At 38.5% G+C, this 25,003-nt stretch overlaps 1 protein-coding gene across 1 annotated transcript; it reads left to right on the top strand.

Annotated features, from left to right (window-relative positions):
* Positions 1-328: 328 nt before the first annotated feature.
* On the top strand, positions 329-22,512 carry qsox1 (quiescin Q6 sulfhydryl oxidase 1). The gene is made up of 12 exons (XM_057357271.1): positions 329-679; positions 2,467-2,567; positions 3,707-3,755; positions 3,882-3,984; positions 4,302-4,392; positions 5,667-5,812; positions 8,171-8,305; positions 8,818-8,947; positions 13,631-13,753; positions 14,553-14,691; positions 17,189-17,365; positions 21,029-22,512. The coding sequence occupies exons 1-12, from the start codon at positions 391-393 to the stop codon at positions 21,922-21,924; spliced, it is 2,379 nt and encodes a 792-aa protein (XP_057213254.1). The 5' UTR covers positions 329-390; the 3' UTR covers positions 21,925-22,512.
* Positions 22,513-25,003: the final 2,491 nt, after the last annotated feature.

Genomic DNA, 25,003 nt, shown 5'->3' with positions numbered 1-25,003 from the left:
TATTATTTCTCAGAGATTACAGTACAGTATATATTATTAGTGAAAAAAAATAATAATAAAAAAATAAACCACTAAACCATAATTTTTGCAAAGGCTTCAAAAATAGTGTATTTTAAGACTAAAGTTTATTACAAACGTGTAAATTTCAAGACGTCCTACTGACGAACATATCTGTGAATAAAAAGGCGAGAAGAAAAAAACATTACAATAGGAAGATTTAGTCATTTGCTGATTGGTCATTGACATTTCTACAATATGAGAGAGCGAGAGAGAGAGAGAGAGAGAGAGAGAGAGAGAGATTGTGAAATGGGAGGGAGTTTAACATGTGACCAGGCGCAGCAAAGTTTCTATCACTTTCTAATAGTTTAGTTTGAGCTGAAATAAGGAAAGATGGCGCGGCGCGGCGGCCGTGCCACGTCTTATTACGCGACAGAAACGCGATTAAACCCTATAAACTCTTTCCTATGTGTTGTTATTTCGTTTCTGTGTGTTGTTCCTGTCATTGCAGACGCCGGTCTGTACAGCGCGTCGGATCAGATTATTGTTTTATCTCCGGATAATGTGGATTCTGTGCTGTTTTCCTCCAGCGCGGCTCTGCTGGTGGAGTTTTACGCGACGTGGTGCGGACACTGTGTCGCTTTCTCAACCGTCTGGAAAAGCCTTGCCAGGGATATCAAAGGTTTGTTAGTTATCTTAACTTTACTTTAATTTATGCATCGTGAGGACGACGTATCCTGCTGCTCTGATGCAAAACAGATGGACTTTGCCATGGTAACAGTAGTTTCCGTTAAAATCGCATAGGTGTAGGGATAATTGATAACTGTGGTAATTTGCAGAAATTATGATGTGTTTTTCAAACAGTGTGTATTTAAGAACAATCTTTGTTAAAGTTACAAAGTGGCAGCATTGCACTGGAGTTACAGCTCTATGACGTTACCTGATGAACCTGTAGTTACCTGGGGAGGCAACCTGGTTACGAAAATTTACCATGGTTTTACTACATTAGTAAAAGTACAATTATAATAATAATACATTTACTACTCACTACAATAAACGCATTTTACCCATGGTATCTGTTGTAAAACTATGGTAATACAAATGGTTATAAATCTGCCAAAGAAACATATGTTTTACAATAATAAACAATGGCTAATTTTTCTAAGGGCGCTTCCTTTATAATGAACCCATCTGAACCAGTTTAGTTAGTGAGCTGCTTATGTAGTGACTCTTTTAAGTTAACCTATTATTTCAATTCAGTAATTTAATATAATATTTTTCATAATACCTATATATTTTATATATCTGATTATTCATATTTTAAATAGTGTTAATTCTTTACAAAGAATGGCGCAACAACGACAAGAAAAACTGACATTTAACTCCTTAAAGGGACAGTTCACCCCAAAATAAGAACCCTTGACTTTGTTCTGATGAACTCTGAGAAAGATATTTGGAAGAACGCGTGTAACCAAACAGTTCTTGGCCACCATTGACTACCATGGTAGGAAAAATTACAATGGTAGTCAAAAGTTTTCTTAACGACATTCTTCAAAATATCTTTTGTGTTCAACAGAACCAAGAAATTTATAAAGCAATTTTTCCTACTATAGTAGCCAATGGTGGCCGAGAATTGTCTGGTTACTAGCGTTCTTCCAATATCTTTCTCTGTGTTCATCAGAACAAAGAAATGTATAAAAGTTTGGAACAACTTGAGTAAATGAAGAAGACAGAATTTTCATTTTTGGGTGAACTGTCCCTTTAAGTTGTTGCTATCTTGTAATCTAATGCGCTTTCTGCCTAATGAGCTGTCTGCCTAATGAACATCATACAGTACAGTAGGGAGCCTCCATAGTGAGCTACCTACTAAGTAAACATTCACCCTATGAGTCTAAATGGTGACCTGCTGGAGAGCATTTTTGAACTAGAAAGCTGATTTCTTGTAGGTCAACATCAGCCCTGACTCTTGAACTCATTTCGGTTTTGAAACAGCCACAGCAAGATGCTTGTAGCTTCTTTCCTGTTTCTGTTGCTCTAGATTCAAGGTTGTGAAGATGCCTGATCTCAGGTAACAACATCAGATAGTTGCTTGTCAGCAAATTCTTTCCCCGTTTGGAAGTCCCCCTTGTCAAAGGTTATTGGAGCATGATGTAAAAGTGAACTTGAGGTCTTTATTGATGTTAGCACTGCTGTTGCTTATGTTGTGCCATATGCTCTTTGACATGGTGGTAGCAGAGTTTCGACCTATATACACTTAGTTGTTTTTAACCACAAACACCATACAATCAGATTGTGACAAACTTTTGCCCAACGCAGTGAAATTTTATAACCTAGGTAAAAACTTTCCTTCTGTAAAATTCATATAACTGTATTTCATGAGCAAGAAAAGGTTTTCTCACAGTAAAGTTGTCTTTTCTGTGCACTGGTTCCACTTTAAAAGGTTTTACGTCTTGTGTTTTGTTGCTGTAGAATGGAAGCCTGCTGTGGATCTGGCTGCGATTGATTGTGCCGATGAAAAAAACAGACCAGTGTGTATCAGATTTGGAATCACCGGATATCCCTCTCTAAAGGTAGTGTGCATTTGCAATCTGTAAACAAATGTTGTTCAAATTACATAAAATGATAAACAAGAACATAGTGTTTGTGCAATGCTTTTATTGACAATAACCCAGAAAGTGTGAATTTTGTACATACTCCGTGTCCAGAATCGCCAACTTTCATCCTATACAGACCCCTTCACAAGATGTAAACACTGGTCCAGACACCCTTCCGCTTTAATTGTAATCTAATTTAGCTAATTTTTCAATCTTACATGTATAATTAAATCTTAAAGATGTCACTTTGACATTTTGATTCCGTTATAAAAGTCATAAACGGAAGTTCTTCTGGACCAGCGTTGTTTACGTTTTCCGAAGTGGTCTGTAGTATGCAAAATGAGTGGTATGTCCGAAATCTCATTGTGCAAAAAATAACATGCCTAAATTTCTCAGTATGCATCAGATTTTGTCACTTTTCTATCTCATGATGACACGGGAGCCACCATATTCAAGAAGTGAATACATTAAAAATACTGTGGGATGGGCGAAATGGGTACATTTATTCCTCAGGGTTAAGTTTTGAACATAAAAATGTGTACATCGCAGGTGACGTCATCTAATTCAGTATGCACTTTGTCTTCAAAACTGGTAACTCTCCGATTGGACTGAACTCATTGTGCCTCATTCATGAAAAATTAGCAGAACACATTTTGTGTACACAATTCATTAAACCATTCTTATGCAAATGTTTGTATGCAACAAAGTGGTTTCCTGAACGATTTATGAATGGGCCTATTGCATTAATCCAGAGTGCAAAAGTTTGGCGAGTGAGGTTTTCACACAGATGACTTCATCTTATTGAGGGGTAATTGTTCAGGCATGCATATGAGCTCAGTTTTAACTGATGTGATTGAGTCCGTCAGCTCTTTTGTCCATTCAGCTCCCATGTATCATTAGAAAAACATCTCGAAACTCATCACTTCAGGTTGTTTCGCAGTTTAGGTGTTTTGTGTCCGTCTAGTTTTCTCTTGTAAAATAAGGTGGTCATTCTTGTAAAGGGAAAGAGTGAGAAGCGTCCACATCTGTGAGTCATTTAAAAGGAAGAGCTGTCAGTGAGGCTGCGTGCATGTTCTCGGATAGCACTTTTACCTCTCTCTCTCTCTCTTTCACAGTTCTTCCCTGCTTACTCGAGCAATACGACCCAAGGGCGAGAGTTCCAAGGTAAAAATGTGTCCTTTGTTCCCCCTCAGTATGCCCTACAGAAATATTTTAACCAAGGACTGTTATCCCCTTAAATGTCTCTTCAAGGTGTGTATGACAGGTGACGGCTTAACTTTGTATTTGCAGGATTCCCAAGGGATGTGAGAGGACTTCGGCACCACATTATCGATAAATTGGAGATGCGTGACCAGATGTGGCCACCTGCTTGTCCACCTTTAGAGGCAGCAAGGTTAAAACAAAGCCTTCTTTCTTAAAACACAGCTTTATTCGTAAAAGTGCTGTTAAAGCGCTGAATGATCTCACTGTTGACCTAACAGTGAGCTTTGTAATGTAAATAGTATTGTTTGCTTGTTACGATGAGTGAGCATGTGTGCTTTTTGTGTGCCTACACTTCTACGGAATAGGGAAGGAAATGGATGCACTGTAATATTCAGTTGCATCATACTAACTAGTTCATTTTGGTGTCATTTGTCAACGATTTTGTAGAAAAAGCAAACATGGAAATGTCTGAAATGGTCATCATTTTATTATGTTTTGTCTTGACAGCGAGGCAGAGATAGACAGCTTCTTTCAGACCAACAGTGTCAAACATCTGGCTCTTGTGTTTGAGAAAAAAAACTCTTACGTGGGAAGAGAGGTAAGACTAACTGCCTGTTTAACAACGCTGAAACAACACCTGTAGCAGTTTTACTCTGTAATAAAGACTGATTTGGTGTCAGAAGAAAACATAAACCAGATCACTCCGTAACATTATTTGTATCAAGGTGTAACAATCTATAATCTGTTTAACTCTCCTGTCTATAGAAATGTAAGGGTTTTTTTGTAGGGCGGTGTTATTATGTTTGTTTGTTTTTTTTAATCATGGAACAGGGTGTTTCCGTAATTGGTTTCTGTTCAGACAAAGCTGAATTGTAGAAATGGTTTAGAGTTAAGATGCTTTCTCCTACCAGTTTAACAGAGGTGGACAGTACTGAAGTATTTTGGAAACATGTTACTTCACTAAGTTAGAAAGCTTATACAGCCGCGGAAAAGAATAAGAGACCAATCTCAAAGTTATTTTTAGTTTTTCTAAATTTATTTATAGGTATTTGTCATTTTTCTGTTTCATTCTGTGAACTACTAACAATATTTCTCCCACATTTCAAATAAAAATATGCAGAAAATGAAAACTGGAGATACAGGTCAAAATAACAGAAAAGATGCTCTATATTTATTTACAGATCTCAAATACTGTTCTCAAATTCACTTCCAAGCAATATATCAGTAATATTTGTACATGTACGTATTTAGAACAAGTTCAAAAATGATTTGTCTATGTGATAACCTGGATTTTCATGTGTCATGTAATGCTGTCAATCTTTCATATTGATGTTGGATGACTTTGTCATTTGAATGACTTTGTCTGTTGAATGACTTTGTCATTCAACAGACACTGGACTGGAATGACCACAATACATCTAGAAATGATGATTTGAATGGTCTCTTAATTTTTTCTTTTTACTTCACTACATTTCATAAATACATTTAATACTTAAGTACATTAAATATGTATAGTACGGTATTTAAAAAAAAAAATCTTTTTAAATAAAAGAAATTGCTAGATTTTTTATGTACTTCGGTATTAAAGGTAAAAACCATGTAAAATGTATTCATGAAATAAAGTAAAGTAAAAAGTGCAATATATCCCTTATAATATTCTGTTCACCCTTGCAGTTTTATATGCTAATTTATAGTCATTTTTGAATTGCAATTGTCAGAAAAGTGTAAATAATGAGGTTCTTTGGTGCTACTGAAACATTGCTCTGTTTGTTTGACCTGTCAGGGCTGTTTGCGTGCCCAATTGCACATGAGTTCAGGTTTGTTCTTCAGCTTTGTAAAGCTGGTGTGTTTGCTGTTTTGCTGACTTTTTAGGTGACGTTGGACTTATTGCAGTATGAGAATATAGCTGTGCGAAGGGTTTTGGATACGGAGACGAGTCTGGTGTCCAGGTTTAATGTGACTGATTTTCCTTCCTGTTACTTGTACAACTCGTCTGGAAGCATCTCTAGACTAAAAGTGTAAGTTCTCCAGACCTTATTCAGTCATTTCTTATGAATCCAAGGCCGATGACACGGTAACTGCTTTGTAAGTTAAAGGTGCTGTGTGTAATTTCTAAAATCTATTGACAGAGATGCAATATAATATACGTAACTATGTCTTCAGAGGTGTATAAAGACCATACATAATGAAGCGTTATGTTTTTATTACCTTAGAATGAGCTATTTCTATCCACATACATAAAATGACACACAGGTCATGGAATTCACCATGTTGTTTCTACAGTAGCCCTAAACGGACAAACTGCTCTACAGAGCGCATTTCGTAACTACATTATCTCCTTCGGCAAAGAAGCGAAAACGTGACGACATCTTAGTCCTGTGTCAGCCACCGTAGTGCTTCGAAATGGAGGAGTGGAGTGAGCCGTTGGTTGCAATTCGCAACCTCACCACTAGATGCCACCAAAATCTCCACATTGCACTTTTAAGCGTGAACATGTGCAATGTTTTCTTGTTTCCAACCAGAAAACTAACCTCTACACCAGTGTTTCCCAACCCTGGTCCTCGGGGCACACCTTCCAGAATGTTTTAGATCTCTCCCTATATAAAACAACTGATTCAACTCATCAATCAGGTATTTCATATAGGTAGAGAACTAAAACATTCTGGAAGGTGTGCCCCAAGGATCAGGGTTGGGAAACACTGCTCTACACCATAGTGTCTTACTCTCAGGTTCTCATAATAAAGCATTTAGCATTTTCTTGATGATCCCATTTTCTCATTTTTATAATCATTAGCAATTGCAGAAAGAATCCCACAACATCTGGTTGCGTTAATGAAACAACAGAATTTTAATACATGCAATTATTTAAGATCACTGCGCTGTCATAATCGTTCCTAACCAGGGGCATAAATCTGAGCGTTTCTTGCTTTGTTATGCTTATTCGAGAAAAATAACTTGGCATGAGCGTGAAGCCCTTTAGACAACAGATGCAAAAGAGAAATGATTTATGGTTGGTTTATGTTGTTTCCATTTCCCCTTGACGGTGTGTGTGTGTGTGTGCGCTGAGGGGCATTTTAATCTTCTACGTCGAAACAATAGTGCTCCTTCTCTACGTTTCACCTGCCAAACACTCCCTGCTTTACAGAGCAACAGATGGCGTCTCGTCAGGTCTGAATGCGTGATTGATCTTGGGTAGCATGCACAAACACACACGTACGCTCACGAACGCGCACGCTATCTCCACATCTCCCTGAGCAAACCGGTCCCTGTGCTCTCGGAAGCGTGCCGACATACCCTGGGGACCTCCAGCGCCACACCCTCTTCACTTCCAGTATCTCCCCAGTGAGGGTTGATTGAAGACTGGATAGATGAGGGACCGTGTGTCCTCCTGTGCTGGAGACCCAGGAATGCACAGCAGTGTTTATTGTTTGATTGTCAGGGTTAGTGAAGAGGGTAATGATCAGAAATGACATCTCATCAGCACACCACACCCACCATCTGTTCATCTGAGGATAAAAGTAAATGGATGATAGTGGAGAAGAGAGAATTTTAAGTGAGATGTATGTGTAATAGAAATACATTCCAAAACACAAATTACATTTTTATTGGATTAATTTATAATATTTTATCTTAAAAACGAAAAGATTCTATGATATACACTGTATATTTATATTATAATTTAAAGTTTAATTAATTATATATTTTTTATTGATATATGTATTAAAATGTATAATATAAATTAGAAAAAAGATACAAAATAGCATAAATTAAATTTGTATTATTCATTTTAGAGCCATTATTATGTAATAATTCTGCGTCTAATCCTAACCTTAAAGGGATATTTCAGAGGCAAAACAAAATCTCCCCATGTTTTACTCGCCCTCAAGGCATCCTGACTGAATATGACTTTCTTCTTGAAGAATAATGCAGTCGGAGTTATAATACCACTTATCATTTTACTTCCAAGCAGTAGAATGGGAGTGAATGGCCGTCGACTTTTTGAAGCTCCAAAAAGTGCATCCATCGATCAAAGAACGGCTCGACACGGCTCCGTGGTCTTAACAAAAGTTGTTTAAGAGAAATGTCCATATTGACAGTGCTATTAACGTTGATGTATATCTTAATAACGAAGGTATTATAACTTCGACTGCATTATTCTTCAAGAAGAAAGACATATTCAGAGAGTAAAACATGGGGAAATTTTGTTTTGCCTCTGAAATATCCCTTTAACCCTTACACTTACATTTCGAGTCAACAAGCTGTAACTCTGTAAACATGGACCTTGAACTCTTTTGGAGTCGGGAAACATGATGGCCGTTTCAGATTGTGTTGTCACAGTTAAAGGGGTGTTTACTTATTTCTCGTTCTCCTCATAGGCTCAATGAAGCACGTGTCTTCTACTCGTACGCCCTCCAGAGGCTGCCGGGAGTTGTGCGGACGGGCAAAATGAAAACTCCCATCATTGATCTCATCAAGAACTCAACCGAAGAGGAGTGGAGGCCGTTTAACAAGTTAGTGCACACAAAGCATTTGAATCAACCTTTGAGGCGTATCAGCGAAACTGTTCCTTTTCTTTATTACGCATAATAATGGGTTTTAATTATATGGTATGATGTATAATAGGATATAATTATATGATAATTGCATTAATTGAAAAAAACAGTTGTCATTACTTTTATATAAACATTATATAACCCATGTCAGAATTGTTGATGCACTTTTAAATATGAATCAAAATATATGCATTCAACTATTTGAAAGCAGTTATTTATTATCTTTAAGATTCACATCTTTAAGCTTTATATAATGTCATAATGTTTTTATTTTTATTTTCTTAGGAACGATTTTTGCATATTATAATGACTAATTTTATTTTAAATTTGGAATTGATGGTTATATTTTTATTTTGACCCTTCTACTGTTGCCTCATGGTTTTTTGTATTGTTTTCTAAATAATTTTTTTTTATTAAAGATAATTAATATGATTTTAATGGCACACACTGTGGTCTGTGTGCGTATTTAGGACTCGGGTTTATATGTCTGATCTGGAATCAGCGCTCCACTATTCTCTGCGTGTAGAACTGGCTGCTCACGTCACCATTACTGGAGCTGATCTGACTGCGCTTAAAAAGTACATCAATGTGCTGGCTACGGTGAGTCACGTGTAATGTCAGGGCAGTTCTATCAGCTGAGGCTAAATAAACTTTGGCAAACCAACCACTAGAGGGAGATACGTCAAACTCTTTAAGACATTTTCAATCCAAGATGTCTTTTTCTTGTAGATTAGCAGAGAAATTGTAAGCATTTGTGGCTCTAAATGATTTGTAAGATCATAATGGTTTTCAGGAAGTACTGAATATGGCCATTTAGATGTTTTGGGGTGAAATTATATTAGACTTAGTGTGGGGACTTTGTCAGGGGGACAACCCAGAATGTGGTCCCAGAACGCTCTTTACACTAATGTATGGGGGCTGAGGATCACCCTTATAGTTTTGTCTTGGCCCGCATTCATTGTATATGGTCGCCCTCATTAAGGAGAAAAATAGTACACCGGTTTTAAAAGCTTGTTGTGGTCAAATCTTCAACAGATCATTCAGGGTACTTCTACACATACTATAGCATCAAAAGGTGCATCAATATAGCATCAATACTTTTTATTGATAATGTTTTTTTTTTTTTTTTAAGTAAAATCAAAATGATTTATGTGGGAATTGCAGTGCTTGATGATTAGTAAGCAAAACCACTTTTAACAGTTCTGAAAATTTCTTTGATTTATGGCGTATTGAGTTATATGAGTGTTTCTGTTCAATATATTAATAGCGTTTTTCATAGTATGCTCATTTATTAATTTTTACACTCACATTGTACATTCTGAATTGGTGGGTTGCACAAATCAAAATACACTTTATATTTCACATCAAAATTGTAGAAAAAAATGAAATGTATTTTACTTGAAGAAAATGTAGGCTCTTTGTTGGACCAAAAAGGTTTTTGCCATTTCAGCATCATTTCCATTATATATATTTTTTTGACTTGGGCATTTCTTAGTAAAAAATCCAAATAAAACTTTTGTGAAATCCACTAAAAAAATTTATTCTGTTCTCCACCGGGCCAGACGCGTGCTGTGGATCTCTTTGATGAGGTCCAAGACAATGACCTTTCGCTGGCTTTGCGTCCATCCAGCACAGCACTGCCAATCTCTGCGATTATTTCGGGCTCTCTGGGGAAAGTTTACGCAGATGCCTGGAGCAGCGGAGGGGGCCCCGGGCAGGCCTCCCATTAACTGTGGTTAGTTTTGTCAATATTCCCAGCTCCCTCTGGTATTCCAGCGTTAGGCCGGCCTCTTCGGAGTGTCCTTGCTGTTTTTGGCCCGCTCTTTTGAGCTGCCTTGTTAAACAGACACGCCAGCTGCATTAATTGACACTCTGTGAAGAGGAAGCGTTTAACCCCACTAAAGTAAAGCGTGGTGAGATTAATGATGGCAGGGAGGAACAAGCTTGCATGCACAGATGTTACACACACACAGTTTCTGTGATTGAGCTGTACAGAGTGTTAGAAACTGATAGGTTGGTTGCAGGTTTTTGAGAATAAGATGCTTGGAATGCAGACTGGTGTAATAGGATTATCTTGCAGATGTCACAACCTGTCCTTATACGTTCATCTGGCTTTTTTATGTTGGGAGAAAGTTATATTTAGACCCCATGCACTTGAGAATTAAGGTAATATAAAAAAATAACAAATATGGTGTTTCTGGTGCCAAGGTCAAGGGTTTGGTTCCAAAAGAACACAAGAATTAATATAGAATAGATACGCTGTACTTTGGATAAAGGCATTTGCCTGATGCATAAAGGAACAAGTTTGTTTTGTTAATGCATTTATTTATATCATAATTTGTTAATCTGTCTACATTCATATTTTGAACTAATAGATGGTTTGTCTGTTTATTAGTGTTCTTCACATTATTTCTTATCTTGTACTGGGTTTGTATATGAAGCTTGTGTGCACATATTAAAAATGATTTTGCTTTCCAAGACCATGAACTCATGTGAACTTAAAATGTATTCATTTGTTGCATTTTCTTACTAGTGAAGGTTTCATAGACATGCTTGTGTTTTCCACGGTTACGCTGTTACTCATCGAGACTCGCGGCACAATCCGGATTTATGTGAACCAGAACTTGTATTTCAGGATTTAAGGAGTGGATCTTAGAAACACGAGAGCATTACAAAAAGGTTTTAGGATTAACCGTCTTTATCCTTTTTCCTGAAAGAGGCTTCCCGCCTTGTAAAAGAGAGAGAATAAAAAAAGAATTATGAGGCAATTTGAATTCCAAGCTCCATATTTTATAGAAGAGTGACCTAAATTGACTTTTCAGGACAGCGAGACATGACAGACTGTGAAGGCACCTGCATTTTCTTTTTTTCTAACAACTTTCTGAAACACAAAACCCCTGTTTTTTACTTTCTTAAAGTCTGATGGACAACCAGCACCTGTCATTTGTTCACACCGTGATAACAAGGGAACAGTTTAAAGGGTTTTTCCACGGCCCACTTGCATATGGGTCCCATAGGACGAGCGAGGTGGGATTAAACCCGGCGCTTCTTCAGCGCCGACAGATGCCTGCTCTTCTGAACCTCTACCTCCACAGCGAGACTGTGGTTTGTAGAATGCTGATACTAATCGGATTGGAGATGACATATTACTTGGGTGAAGTGGATTGTCATGGTCCGGAGGGGAGGTGGGGGTCTGGAGTAGTAAGGACAGTGATTGGAAAGGGCTGTTTGTGGTTTTTGATCTATATGTGACTGCTTTGGTAGATGGAATATGCAGAGGCTATATATACTCTTATGATTGACAGCATGCTGTTAAACTCGCAACTCTGGATAAAAAAACGAAACGATGGTGTCTCAGAAAACATGACATTCTTGTACTTGACATTCTCTCTCTCTAATGAGTCTCAAAAGCTTACTATCTTGCTTAAATCTCCTTTGTGTCTTAAATATTTATCTTGTTAGTTTCAGATGTCAACAATGTCACAAACTGAGCTCAAATCTTCTGCCTTCATTCAAAAGTCAATCATATTTACGATTTCAATATGAACTCGAACATTTCTCATCAGATTTACCCCCTTTACCCCCCAGATGTTTTGCTACTACAATCTAAATTCAGCGTATAGCTCCATATTCCCTTTTGATGTCATTTTAACCATTGTCTCATTTGTTTATTTTTTTCATCTGAGCGCAAGTTGTTACTTAAATAAATTGATACTTGGGTAGTGTCCCTATAGGACCCTGTTCACTATCCAGCATCCAGAGAGTTATTCACATCCCCTGTGTTGTTCTGGTTGCAGAGTTTTCTCCTATGCCTTTCATCTGAACTATCCATGTTGGATAATGAGGTTTTCACACTAGTTTGAGGCCAGACCGGCGCACGGATCTATTCGATGTCGCGCGCTCAGGGAAAGACTTGCGATTTTCTCTTTTTCTCACCTGTGCGGCTCTGATTAGCTTTCCGCCTTGGCTGCGTTCTCAATGGCCGAATCTCCCAGATTAAGGAAACAAATCAGAATGGAGTGGGGCGTTGGGGTTAAGTAAATCTCTGCAAGGCCTTTTTAAGTGAGCTGCATTTTAATAGAGATCCTGTTAGAGGGTGATGAATAGAAGGCCACACCATGCTGAACAGATGGCCGCAAGGAAATTGAAAAGATGCAGAGGCACAAATCAAAGAAAGGTGCACCTCCGGGATCCTGTGGGCCCTCAACACACACATACGCACAAACCTTGGCTTGCTGTAATGTGGCTGTTTATGGGGCCGTGACGGAGTGTTAGCGTTGGCTTTGTGGCCCCAGCTCAGACACAGAATTGTAAGGTCAGCACTGGCGTCCATCCAGGGCCATTGAATCTGTCCGTTCTCTCATGCCACACGAGTTGCGCTGGTCATTACTAAAATCACAGACACACACACTTTTTAACACTACAACTTAATGTTGTTTTTAAAGCATAAAAATATAACCAACATTTTCTTTTCAGTTTAATATTAAATATTTCAGATTTTTTTTATTTATTACATATGTTATTATATTATTTATATTATTAATAATTATTATATTATAGAAGAGAATAAAGTACGCACATCCAAAGTGGTTTAGTGCTAGACCAAAAAGTACATCCATTAATACAGAGAAGATCTACACACTGTAATTCTCCCTTTATTTACAAAATGTTTTATCTAAGATCTTCGTCAGGCATAAACACATGCACAAAGACAACAACCCAGTAAGTATAGATTCAAACATAGTTTCAATTGCTTACACCTGTTGATATTCAAGGTCAATTTTGATGAACAGCTGCAACACAACATTTAGAAAGGACCAACCATATTAGGACAAAACATAAATACATAGTTCAACATTTTAAAACATCCAACCATTCCCCATCTTTCCAAAATTTCCAATGATTTAAAAACAGTCAAAACTTAACCGTTACAAATTCAATATACATATTGAGATACACATAAGAATTCATTGGCAACAATAATTAGTATATTATTACATTATTTATATTATTATTACATTATTCATATTAGTTATTATAAATCATTCATTTACATTCAGATACAAATACAAATGACTAGCAAATACAGATACAAATTGAATCCTGTATATGTTCATATTTGATTGTACATGACCTGTTGATATTAAACATTATAGAGTGTTTGCCGATTTTATTGTATGTGCGTGTGTGTGTGTCCTGGTACAGTAAACCATAAGATTTAAATGTCAGTCATTTTTTACTTCAGGACATTTTTTGAAATGTAAAAATGTTTTGTTTGTCTAGTATTTCTCAGGTCGTCCATCTGTAAAGAGTGCATTGAAGGCTGTGGACAGCTGGTTACAAGAACAGGAGGGCACAGAGATCAAATACAGCGATTTTAGAGATGTGCTGGACAGTGTTGGAGAGGTTAGTCTCAACACATATGTTTGGTTTTCTTTACCTATTTATTAACACGAGTGTTACAACAATAAATGGATTTTAGCAACCAGACATAGGAAATAGTCGAGCATCGTTTGACAAGGTAAACAAAGTTGTCAATACGTTGATGTACATATTTCTCCATTTAGATTTGGGTCATGAGGTCAGAGTATTATGATACTGTCAATACATTTCTTAATAAAAACATGCACAATTTCAAGCCGTTTTAATTTCACATAAAATGCAACTTGATAAAACATGCATAAAGCGTGATTGTTTAAAATGTGTTTATTTAACAAGAGTATTATAATGTTGACCTGAGTTCACATACCTATACACCATATGTACTGTGGATTAGTTGGTGACATCATTAGCTTTTAGCCGCCCAATCAATGAATCAATGAGGAAGTAGGAAGCAGTCCTGTAAGGAAATGCGCTGGTGTCATCAAGATCATTGCCTCTTATAGACACACCCACCAATCAACTGCTGAGTGACACTGAGATTGGGCCTACAGGAAACTGGCCAATCAGAGAACTGGATTTATTCCAAGCCACACCAAAGAATTCGATGCTATTTGATATGGGTGTTGTTTATATTTTTAGTCATCTATGAAATATGACGGGAAATGATTTTAGTTTGAACACTCATACCTGTTTTAATTGCAATACCCATATCACTTCATCTGAGGAGTGACTGAAAACAACATTGATTGACTTTGATTGATTCTTGTTTTCTAAGTGCAACACAAGTCAATTGAGGCTATGTTTGTGTGTGTATGTTTTTCAGACGAGTGACGCTGTGTTGCCAGAAGGTGTGCAATGGGTGGGCTGCCAGGGGTCTCAGGCCCGTTACCGTGGTTACCCCTGCTCTGTGTGGAACCTGTTCCATGTGCTCACAGTGCAGGCTAAAGAAATTGATGATTCAGGTATTACAGAGTTATTTAGTACATGCTGTGAACAATGTTCATAGTGAAGCGACTTGCAACAGTTATTATGGGATATCCCCGACTGAGAAAGACATTTCTTTAGACATAATTTGATGGATTATATCTTGTGGGATATGAAACTACAGTCTTCTGGTATCTCTGACCCTATGACACTACACCTTTCTTCTACATTATTTTAGCTGACAATTAGGAAGTGGATTTTAGTCTTGGGAAACATCCTCACACCACTTATAAGCACAATGTATGGTATTTGTTATACAGTCGAACGTTATGTCCAATTTTGGAAAATTGATATTTTTGGCCAATATATGATGTATTAAAATTGTATGTGAGTTTGGCTTTGTTGTGCTGTGGGGTGTAAACTAAAGCTCAGCTTTGGCAAGGATTTAGGGAGGTTTGTCAAAAACCCTCTTTTTGAGTCAAGACCTAAAGTGAAATATATTAGTTAAATATGAAACAACCTAAATTCTAAGATATGCTGTTGTTTATAATTAACCCGGTTGGGTTTCCTACGTTTTTTTATTATACACCTTTTATTTTGATGGTTTAATCTAAGCTGAGCAGGCATTAAACCAAATATTGTACAAATATGACCCCCAGACATCACTTTTGGCAACTACTGTAGATTTAAATAGTAGGATGTTTTTGCTGAAAGCTTAACTTATATTCAATCTCACTTAGTTGAATCAATGAAACATCACTCAGTAGGTATGTGACCCTTGACTGATTTCTTTCACCTTTGTTGAGCCAAAAATGCTAATCTTGCGTATAGATTTAAATATTTGAAGCACACTTAAATTAAAAGCTGTGTTGAGCCCTAGTGCTCATTTTGGCCTTTCGGTGACCTCTAACTTAAGGGCCGTCTTCTGCCACATCCTCCAAGACCCTGTCTATTGTGTGGAGAGGTCTGGCAAGCACCTGCATCGGGTCTGTGTTCGCCGAGGGCTTTCTCAAGCATTTTGTTTAAAAATCTTCACCTCACACGAATACACACCACAATGTCACATTCCAGGAAGTTGTTGTGTGTAGGATCTGTTTTGCTGCTGGGGAAGTAATTGTTTACGGGTGAAAGAGAGGGGGATTTGTTTAGATTATTAGAATTGGAAGGGTTAACATAAGACCCAGTGAACACAGCTCCTCCACTAACACTTAATCCAGCATCTTACAGGGGCGGAAGGACAGGGGCATCTGCGTGCAGATGCGTGTTTGTGTGAGCGTACGGATGGATGGGGGGGTCATGTAACCTGCAGATGGAAGGGCAGGGATGGTATCTCCATCTGTCCACTGTCAACGCACTGGATTATGGTTGTGTCCACCAGCTAAACAGAAGGAAAGAAGGTCCGGTATACTAGTAAACACAGCATTAAAGTAACCCACAGAGAATCCTGAGACCTCTCTAACTAATGTGGCCTGTCTTTAACGTGTGGTGTTTAAAAGAGTAGGTTTGTGTAGATAAGTATAAGGAAATCTAGGGTCAGTAGGTTGGGAAGTTTGTAAACTGTTTGTTGTGTTTCTGCATTCATAGTCTTGGGGAAATTTTGTTGTTCTATTTTATTTCTTTCTGTTTTGTCAGGTTTGCCATTATTGTGATATTCTGTCTTCATAACAATTATTTTTTCACAATTTATATTAATGTTTATGCATTTGGCAAGCACTTTTATCCTTTGACTACTTTTAGCAACTTGCAGTGAATTCATGATATACATTTTTATCTTGTACATTTTCTCAAGGCTTAAACACGATGGTATACCAATTGAGCTTGGAATCCCCATTTACAATGTGATGAATTATATATTACACACACACATACATACATACAGTATATATGTATAATATATATTTATTATAGTAAATATACTATATAACATGATATATCACTTATGATATATGATATCCAGATCGCTGGTATCTGATAAAGCATGGAGCTTAAAGTGATAGTTCACCCAAAAATGAAAATTCTGTCATCATTTACTCACCCTCAGGTTGTTCACCCCATTTGCTGCTATAGAAAATAAATACTATTTGAGTCAATGGGGGATGGGATCTGTTTGGTTACTGACATTCTTTCAAATATCTTTCTTTGTGTTGTGCAGAAAAAATATATGTATACAGGTTTGGAACAATCTGAAGATGAGTAAATGATGACAGCATTTTCATTTTTTTGTGAACTATCCCTTTAACTTAACTTCCGGTAGATCTCTGCAAAGAATCAATAACTGTTGGGTAGTTTTAATTTAATTAAATACTATTAATATACAATAAAATATGAATATAAATTAAATATAAAATAAATTGTTAATTATTACCAAACGCAGACCGGAAGTTAACTTCGGGCCAGGCGCATGTATCCAAAGAAACCGTCTATAGTCCTCTATAGTGTGCCAAATGTATATACATAAATATACTATTTAAACTTATGTTATCTAATTTGCTGTTTCTTTCTGTTCTTTTTTCTCTTTCTGTCTGCCAATATCAGACCCACTGGAGGTGTTGCAGGCAATGAGAGGGTACGTCAAAAGTTTTTTCGGCTGCAGGCCGTGCGCGACTCACTTTGAGAGTATGGCTCAGGAGAACATGAATAAGGTGACCTCACTGTCTGATGCCGTCCTCTGGCTGTGGTCTCAACACAACCGTGTCAACAACCGCTTGGCAGGTGGGTGTTTTTATATCTTTACAATAGACCCGTATGGTAACTTTAACATGCAGTCAGTAGACCCTTATTTTTTTCTTTTATGTTAAATTGTGCCTTCAGTGTTCACTGTATGTATAGAATCTTTTTAAGAAAGATTGTGCTGCACCTCTGAATAAATGCACTGCATTGTCAGAATGTTAACAACAGAAACCATTTTGCTTCATGTCTACGCTTGAGATATTGTTGAGTCCTGTTACTCCTGCTCATAGAGAAGGAGAAAAGAGGACAGCACACCAGGAGGTTTTGGGTGGATTTTTCCTCTCCAGAGCAGCGGCTTCCATTTAAATCCCTTTAATTCTGCGATCCTCTGAGCAGACACCAGCTGTCCTGTCCTCCTCCATCCACATCTCTCTCTCTCTCTCTCTCTCTCTCTCTCTCTCTCTTTCTGTCTCTCTTTCCAATTATATCCACCCCTTTTTCTGTTTGTAACACCCTCTGATGTTTGTTTAAAGTTTGAATTCATAGTCATTATTTTTTTATGCTGGGCTTTTGTACCTTACTATTTAAACTAGAATTTTCCATTTCAACGGTTTACTAACAACTTGCTACTTAATTGACATTTCATAAATAAAGTCTCGGTTATATCTCTGACAACTTGACATCTCGCATGGTTGTTGTCCATAAGGGCTATAAAGGGAGTTAGGTGCTTCTCTTCACACTTGGTTAATTCATTTGTTTGTCCCCATTTGATGTCTCCTGCCTCTTTAGCGTCTGTCCCTTTCCAAGCCACGAAGTCATGAATAATTGGACAAAAGTCCCACTTGTGTCTCACTACAGCTTTGCAGTGGTCCCGGGTCCCCCATCACTTCGGCTGATTAGGTCTCACTGTCTCTCTTGTCCCGAGGGAGTCGTTTCCTCAGCTTGACAATTGATATAGCGACAGTGTCTCCTGCCAGGGGCACGCGGCCCTTTATTCCCCAGACGTCCGCGATAGCAGGTGGCACATGCCTCGACGGCAGCGTCAAGCCATCCACTGCTTTGTAATCTCTGGCTCAAGTGGTTAACACAGTGTTTGTGTGTGTGTGTGTGTGTGTGTGTGTGTGTGTGTGTGTGTGTGTGCGTGTGTGTGTGTGTGCGTGCATGTGTGTGTGTGCGCGTTTGTGTGAGGTGGGTGGCACTCCTCCTCCCCCTCCCACTCTTTGTTCCTCTCGCGGTTCCCCAGAGGGAAGCACCTCCTCCTGATCGTGTGCCTCTTTAGTAGGTCCCTCCCACACACACACAGTTAACCAGGCATGAATAGTGGCTTATTAGTATCACTGCTGCACAATTAATTTAAATGGCACAAGGGCCAAAGCAACAGGCCTCTCTGCTGCCACTTGTCGAAGGAAAAGCATCTACAGAGGATAAATATATTTACCTTTTCAAAGCTTTTATGTTGTATTCCCCCTTCGTTCAGTGTGGACTCAGTTAGTGCATATTCCGCATTATTCTGTACTGTATACTGCATACAATTTTTTTATACAAAAATAGTAAGCAGGCTATGTCTGGGAGTGACGTTCATTTAGTATTTGGGAATAAATTATGCATTTTATTTTTCAATTTTATTATAAATTTGGGGGAAATCACTGCCTATGGTGTTCTTGGTGGTCGTCGAGGGGTTGCTAGGGTGCTATAGTGTGTTGGGTGGTTGTTTTTTCTTTTACAAATTTTTCATGTATAATGTAAATGTTTTTTTCGCCAGATTGTTTACATTTGTGAAATACAGTAAAAAAGAGATAAGACTGCAAATTTACAAGAAAAACATGTATTTGTGTTATTTTACAGTATTTTTCTGAAAATTTCTGTTTTTCTGTCAAATTACAGAAAAAGACTGCAAATTTAGAAGAAAAACTTAATTTTTATGTGAAAAAACTGTTATTTTACAGTATTTTTCTGGCTCCCCAGTGGCCAGAAAATTTCTGTTTTTTTGCTGGATTTTTTTCAGTGAAAATACGGTTAAAAACTCAAATTACAGAAAAAGATGCTAATTTAGTGCTATTTTTATTCCCATTTTTTTTACGGGATTTTTTACTGTGTAGACCACTTTGAAAGCAAACAATGTTGGCCCCGAAGACCAGTTTTTAACACTACACAAACATTTGAACAAAATTCAACCAACAGAACATTTAAAACCCAATCAAAATTGTTAAACGAAAATCTTATTTAGATTTAATTATATATTAAAATAAAAAAATGAACCTGAAGTGCTATTGTTTACATCTTGCAAAGTGGTCTGTAGTGTGCTGGGTGGTTGTCGGGGTGTTGCTAGGGTGTGCTGGATAATGTCAGATTGTTGCTAGAGTGTGTTGCTGTTTGTCAGGGCGTTGTTGTGTGTATCCAGTCCAGTCAGCCGCATCTCTTGCAATATTAAAAAATGAATGCATGACAGGAACATGCTAATTGCTCTTCTCTATAAAAGACATTTTACCCTCTCGGCAGGAATTGTCTAACATGGTAGAAACCTGTTAACTTGTTATAGCACCTTTTATATTATTGCCACCCTATAGTCAGTTGCTTTATAGTGTTCATCACTTTGGATAAAAGCGTCTGCTAAATGCCTAAATGTAAAAATATATCTTTAAAATATATTTGCAGTGTACATTAGTACAAATAGGTGGTAGTACAAATACGGTGGTATGCCATTCCCCAAATCCCATTGTTATCTGTCTTCCTCTGTCCCACCACCACCCGTCTTTTGAAAATACCAAGGAGAGGATTAGCCTATATGTTTGTTTTGCGTTCATCCAGCGGCGACTTAAACAGTTGTGTAATCCCCTCCTCCTTCCCAAGTACTTGTTTCTCTATACGCAGCAGCCCCGCCCACCTTTCGGCACTCGCATTCACTCACGCTCACCCCAACTGTCCCGCGTGACAGCTCTGTCTCTATTTACGCGCATGAATATTAATGCGCTCTCCCGGCAGGCTTTTGTATCAGTATGAACAGGGCTACAGCTAAAGTCACCCCTGCGCCAAGCGGCTCCATGATTAAAAGTAAAATCGCCGCAGGCACCAGATATGAGTGCTGTCAGGGAACGAAGTGCGAAGACCTTTGGGTTCCCGTAGACGCGTAGTAAAATTGATGTATCTCTTATGTAAAGTGCGGTATGCAGAGTACGTCCACACATGCATATATACATCAGATTAATCTGCGTAAGAGATGGGGGGATGTAAACTAACCAGTGCCGGAGCATCCCACGACATCCGCCACAAGCAATTTATTAGCGGATGCCACCGTCTGGGTTCCGCTGGGGGGAGGGAGAGGAAAGCAAAACATCTGAAGAGAGAAAGAACAGTAATTCATTAAAGGGAAAGCTGAAGCCCAGAGGTGCCGGCTCTCGTATTCAATTTGGAGATGGTGGCATGTTCATGGTGGGTGTAAAGAGATCGCACGTGCATTCGCAGATCTTGTCCACTTCAACCTCATCTATTATCTTCATGATCCTCCCACCGGGAGAACCCACGGGCCTATTGATCATGTCTTTAGGCCTGTCACACAAAGAAAGTGCAAATATTTTTATACTTGCTCAATAACTGATCATTGTTTAACCAAAAAGGTTACAGATTGCATCTTTTGAATAGGATCTCAGCATTTATAAATGAGATAAGCCCAGTTGTGACATTATCTTATTTTCTTATTTCACACAGGAGATCTTAGCGAAGACCCACATTTCCCCAAGATTCAGTGGCCGCCTCCAGAGTTGTGTCCCAACTGTCACAGTGTGAAATGGACCGGTGAGCACAGCTGGAACCGGGAGGAGGTGTCTGCTTTCCTCCAAAACTACTTTTCCTCCGATCGCATCCTATCGGACTACTTGCAGGACGAGACCCAAGCTCTCATCCATCAGAGAAACCAGCTCACGGCCACACGGATGGAGAAAGAAGCAGGCCGTGGGGCGGAAAGAAGGGCTCGAGACATTCATCCTGCTTCTCTGACCGAAGAACCTCAGGGAGAGGAACAGGAGGAAGAGGAGGAGGAGGAAGAACCGGCCCTGGAGGAACAGGCTGGTGAGCAGTACCCAGTCAGGATGGAGGGAATTGGGGGTGACGGAAAGGGCAGGACCCCTAACCGGGAACCTTGGGAGAAGCCACAGGGAGAGCAGAAGCGGGAGCAGTCCCCACGCAAGCTGAGAATTGTGGGCTTGAAGCTACAGAAGACTCAGGAGGACATAGTAGACTTGGACTCCTTTGTCAATCAACACTATAAAGCTAAAGCTCGTAGTGCTGCATCCATGTCGAGCGTGGTGCGACAGAGGAGTCTACAAAAGCAGGATGATACGGAGGACTTCCAGTTTGAGAGAGGCTGGAGGGTGAAGCGAGATCTGGGCAGTCAGGAACAGAAGCTCGGTGTTGGGGTCAGGATAGAGCCGTACCCCAGACCCCAAAACAAGCACTGGATGTCACTGCTTAGTGTGGGATTCTCAAGACTGGATGCGAGCTTGTGTGTCCTGCTGTATCTTCTCTCCTCCATGTGTCTGTTAGCCATGTATCTGTATTTTCAACTGAGGGTTAAACTGCGACATGCTAAGGTGTCTCTGCCTTAGATGTCACAACGTAAAGTTTTCATTACTGTATATCAGGAATGAGCAAGTCTAACAATCTGTGGCTGTTGCAGGGTTTTGACAGCTTTGGCTTCAGAAATCGCAAGCTGTTTTTAATTTGATGGTAAATAAGAGGGTATCATGAACACAATTGCTCGACATGTTTCATGGATCCTGTACAGTACTTGTCCATGAAGGACTGCACGTGGTCTCAGTTTTTTTTTTTGACATTCTGTGCTAAAGTCAAAATTACATGACCACTTATTGAAGAAATTTTACATTTTTGAGCTAATGCAGCAAACATTGTTTTCAAAGCATTAGCAGTTTTGTATAATATTAATCAAATTTGAAATTTTGATGAAAAACACCAATTGACTATTTCAGTGTGCATAGTCTCCCATGATGTCTGTTCCTTTCGCATTTTATGATCAAATAATTTTTCTTACCCTTCTATGTTTTAAGATCTGAAACAGGTCAAATAATCATGAACATCACTTTTTTTTAGATATGCAAGAACTAAACTTATTCTTACTTAAATGATGTGATTTGTTTTGCGTAAAATCCAATAAAAAATATTTTTGCTAAAATCTTCCTAATTTTGTCCTTTTTTGAACTCCAGATGTTTGTTCTGGCATGATATCAGCAGTGTTGGGTAAGTTACTCTGAAAAAGTAATTAATTAATAGTTACTAATTACATATGCAATAGTGTAATTAGATTACTGTACAAATTACTCTCTCCAAAAAGTATTTAGTTACTTATTACTAATTACTTTCTATATCCTATATCAACCTTGATTAGTTAAGTGATTCAAGGATAGGCATGAAACGGCTCTTTTAATTCATTCAAATAAATAATATTAAACTACATAAAGTACTCTTATTAACTCACCAAAATATTACAAATGTGAGAATTATACATAAAAGCAGCACAGTATATAATAAAGCAGATTTTAAAGTTAGACTTTGAATTTTGATGTCAATTCCACTATTACACACATATATTACACAAAGTATTTAGTTTAATTACATCAGAAGTAACTGTAATTCAATTACAGAAAAAATAAGAGTAATCCCTACTTTACTTTTTCAACGGAAAAGTAATTAAATTACAGTAACTAATTACTTAGTAACTAGTTACACCCAACACTTGATATCAGGTACGTCTCTTTTTTCACTTTCTTGTAACTTCTTGTTAGTGTGTGTCACACAATCGACAGACGTTTTAGACCATTGCTTCACTTACACTGCTGAAACAGTGAAAGGTCAACGGCTCCATTTCTCTTTTTAACAGATGGTAACTGATGCATAAACTTTGTGTAACAGCTACAAAACTGTTAGACAGTGACTTGCTCCAAATGGAAATGGAAGTAAAATGTGTGCTAACAAGTCAAAATAAATATTGTGGGATGAAGTTGTACGAATAAAAATGATCAATACGTAAACATGATATAGAATGACACTGACACTGAGGTTTGACTATTCTTTCCTCTTAGCATTTCCAAAGTCTTAGCATCACTCACCATATCAGTGTCCTCAGCGTGTTCGTCTTAATAAATAGATCAGGTTTTGTGTTTAAGGGTGTCGGGGGACGAGGAGTACTCGGGGAAGGGGTGAGCGGACCTAGGGTGGAAGAACAAGCCTGTTGCCATCTGGACTGTTTTGCTAGCTAAATCCTAACAATTTCATTGGGATTATAGCAAGTGAGTAATCCGCCTTTCCTTTGGGTCTGCGGGAGATTACCACGGGGATTAGCCCCCACCCGATAATAAACTTTATTAAAACGCAATCGGCTTTCAAGGCCTCTTCCCTCACACACTTGGATGTTGCCTGTGCCCGGGAGGGGGTTGTGACCCCAGAGGGAGAGGATCTGAGAAGGAACTCTGAAAGACGAGGGTTTTGAAGTGTTCCAGATTACAGGCTCAGATGAAGGACACCATTGCTTGATCTTGAGTTTTAGGGTTTTCGTGGAAATCTAAGCTCCGCCCATTTGTCCCCATCTCTGTTTGCTTGTTGCATCTCTTTTTTGCCCTGTTGTTCTCGTTTGATGCTCGTAAATGTGTATCCACTATTATGATTTCAAGAACTGATGATGTTGATCATCTGTGTTTAGATCATCTGATAATACAATCGCAACATTTTCTGATGGACTCATTTGCTTTCGCAGAAAAGTGCCAAGACCACCTTAGCGCCTTTAATTGACGGAATTGGCAGACTTGCACATCACTCCAGCTCTGACTGAACGCTTTACATTTACATTTATGCATTTGGCAGAGGCTTTTATCCAAAGCGACTTACAGTGCATTACAAGTTATACATTTTATCAGTATGTGTTCCCTGGGGATCAAACCCATGACTTTGCGCCCGCTTACACAATGATCTACTGAACACTGGTATCCAATTCTGCTAGTGCCTCAGACTGTAAACATTAGAATATATGCTTTCAGTACCCAGCCAGACTCGAGTCAGGGACCTGTGCCATGAGGACAATGGAACAATAGAGACATCTCCACCCCCAACCAAAACAGCAGAAAGCAAGGGTAAAACATCACCTTGCAGCACTGGTGTTGTGTTCCATAAATTAAACAATGTTGGGTTTTATTGCTGAGGCCCTCCCACATGTACTTTGCACGTTTATGGCCTATCACACACTGGAATTAAAATGCTGGACAGGTTTGAATCCGCTGTCATACCACTCTGGTTTTAATAATACAATAAAGTATCTGACACAGGCGTGCAAGGTATGTGTGCGTGTTGACGAACTGAGAGTGAATTACTTTGGTGAAGAGAGAAAAAAGGTTAATATATGGTTATATAGTTAATGTATGCAGTGACCTCGCTGGATGTTACATTTAGCCCTGAAGTAGGAGCCAAAACAGGTCAGATTTGTCTTTTACTACCTCCTCTTCCACAATATATGTTTTCCCGTGCGTTCATGCTGTTGGGCAGAAGGCATGAAAGTTGGCCCAAATGTTAAAAGCATGCAGTTGGTATTTGTCTTAGGTTTTCCAACTCTGTGGTATTTCCCATATGGTATTTCAAGGGAGGTTTGGCTTGTTTTTTTATGCCATATGAGGATATTAA

This window comes from Triplophysa rosa, linkage group LG17, assembly GCF_024868665.1.
Source record: "Triplophysa rosa linkage group LG17, Trosa_1v2, whole genome shotgun sequence".
Lineage (NCBI taxonomy): Eukaryota > Metazoa > Chordata > Actinopteri > Cypriniformes > Nemacheilidae > Triplophysa > Triplophysa rosa.
The sequence above is the reverse complement of the archived record's forward strand: the minus strand, read 5'-3'. Positions and strand labels throughout refer to the sequence as shown.

Coding starts and splice junctions, on each gene's coding strand:
- qsox1 (XM_057357271.1), top strand. CDS start 391: ATGGCGCGGCGCGGCGGCCGTGCCACGTCTTATTACGCGACAGAAACG. Junction 4,393..5,666: donor ACTCTTACGTGGGAAGAGAG/GTAAGACTAACT, acceptor CTGACTTTTTAG/GTGACGTTGGACTTATTGCA. Junction 17,366..21,028: donor TGTCAACAACCGCTTGGCAG/GTGGGTGTTTTT, acceptor TATTTCACACAG/GAGATCTTAGCGAAGACCCA.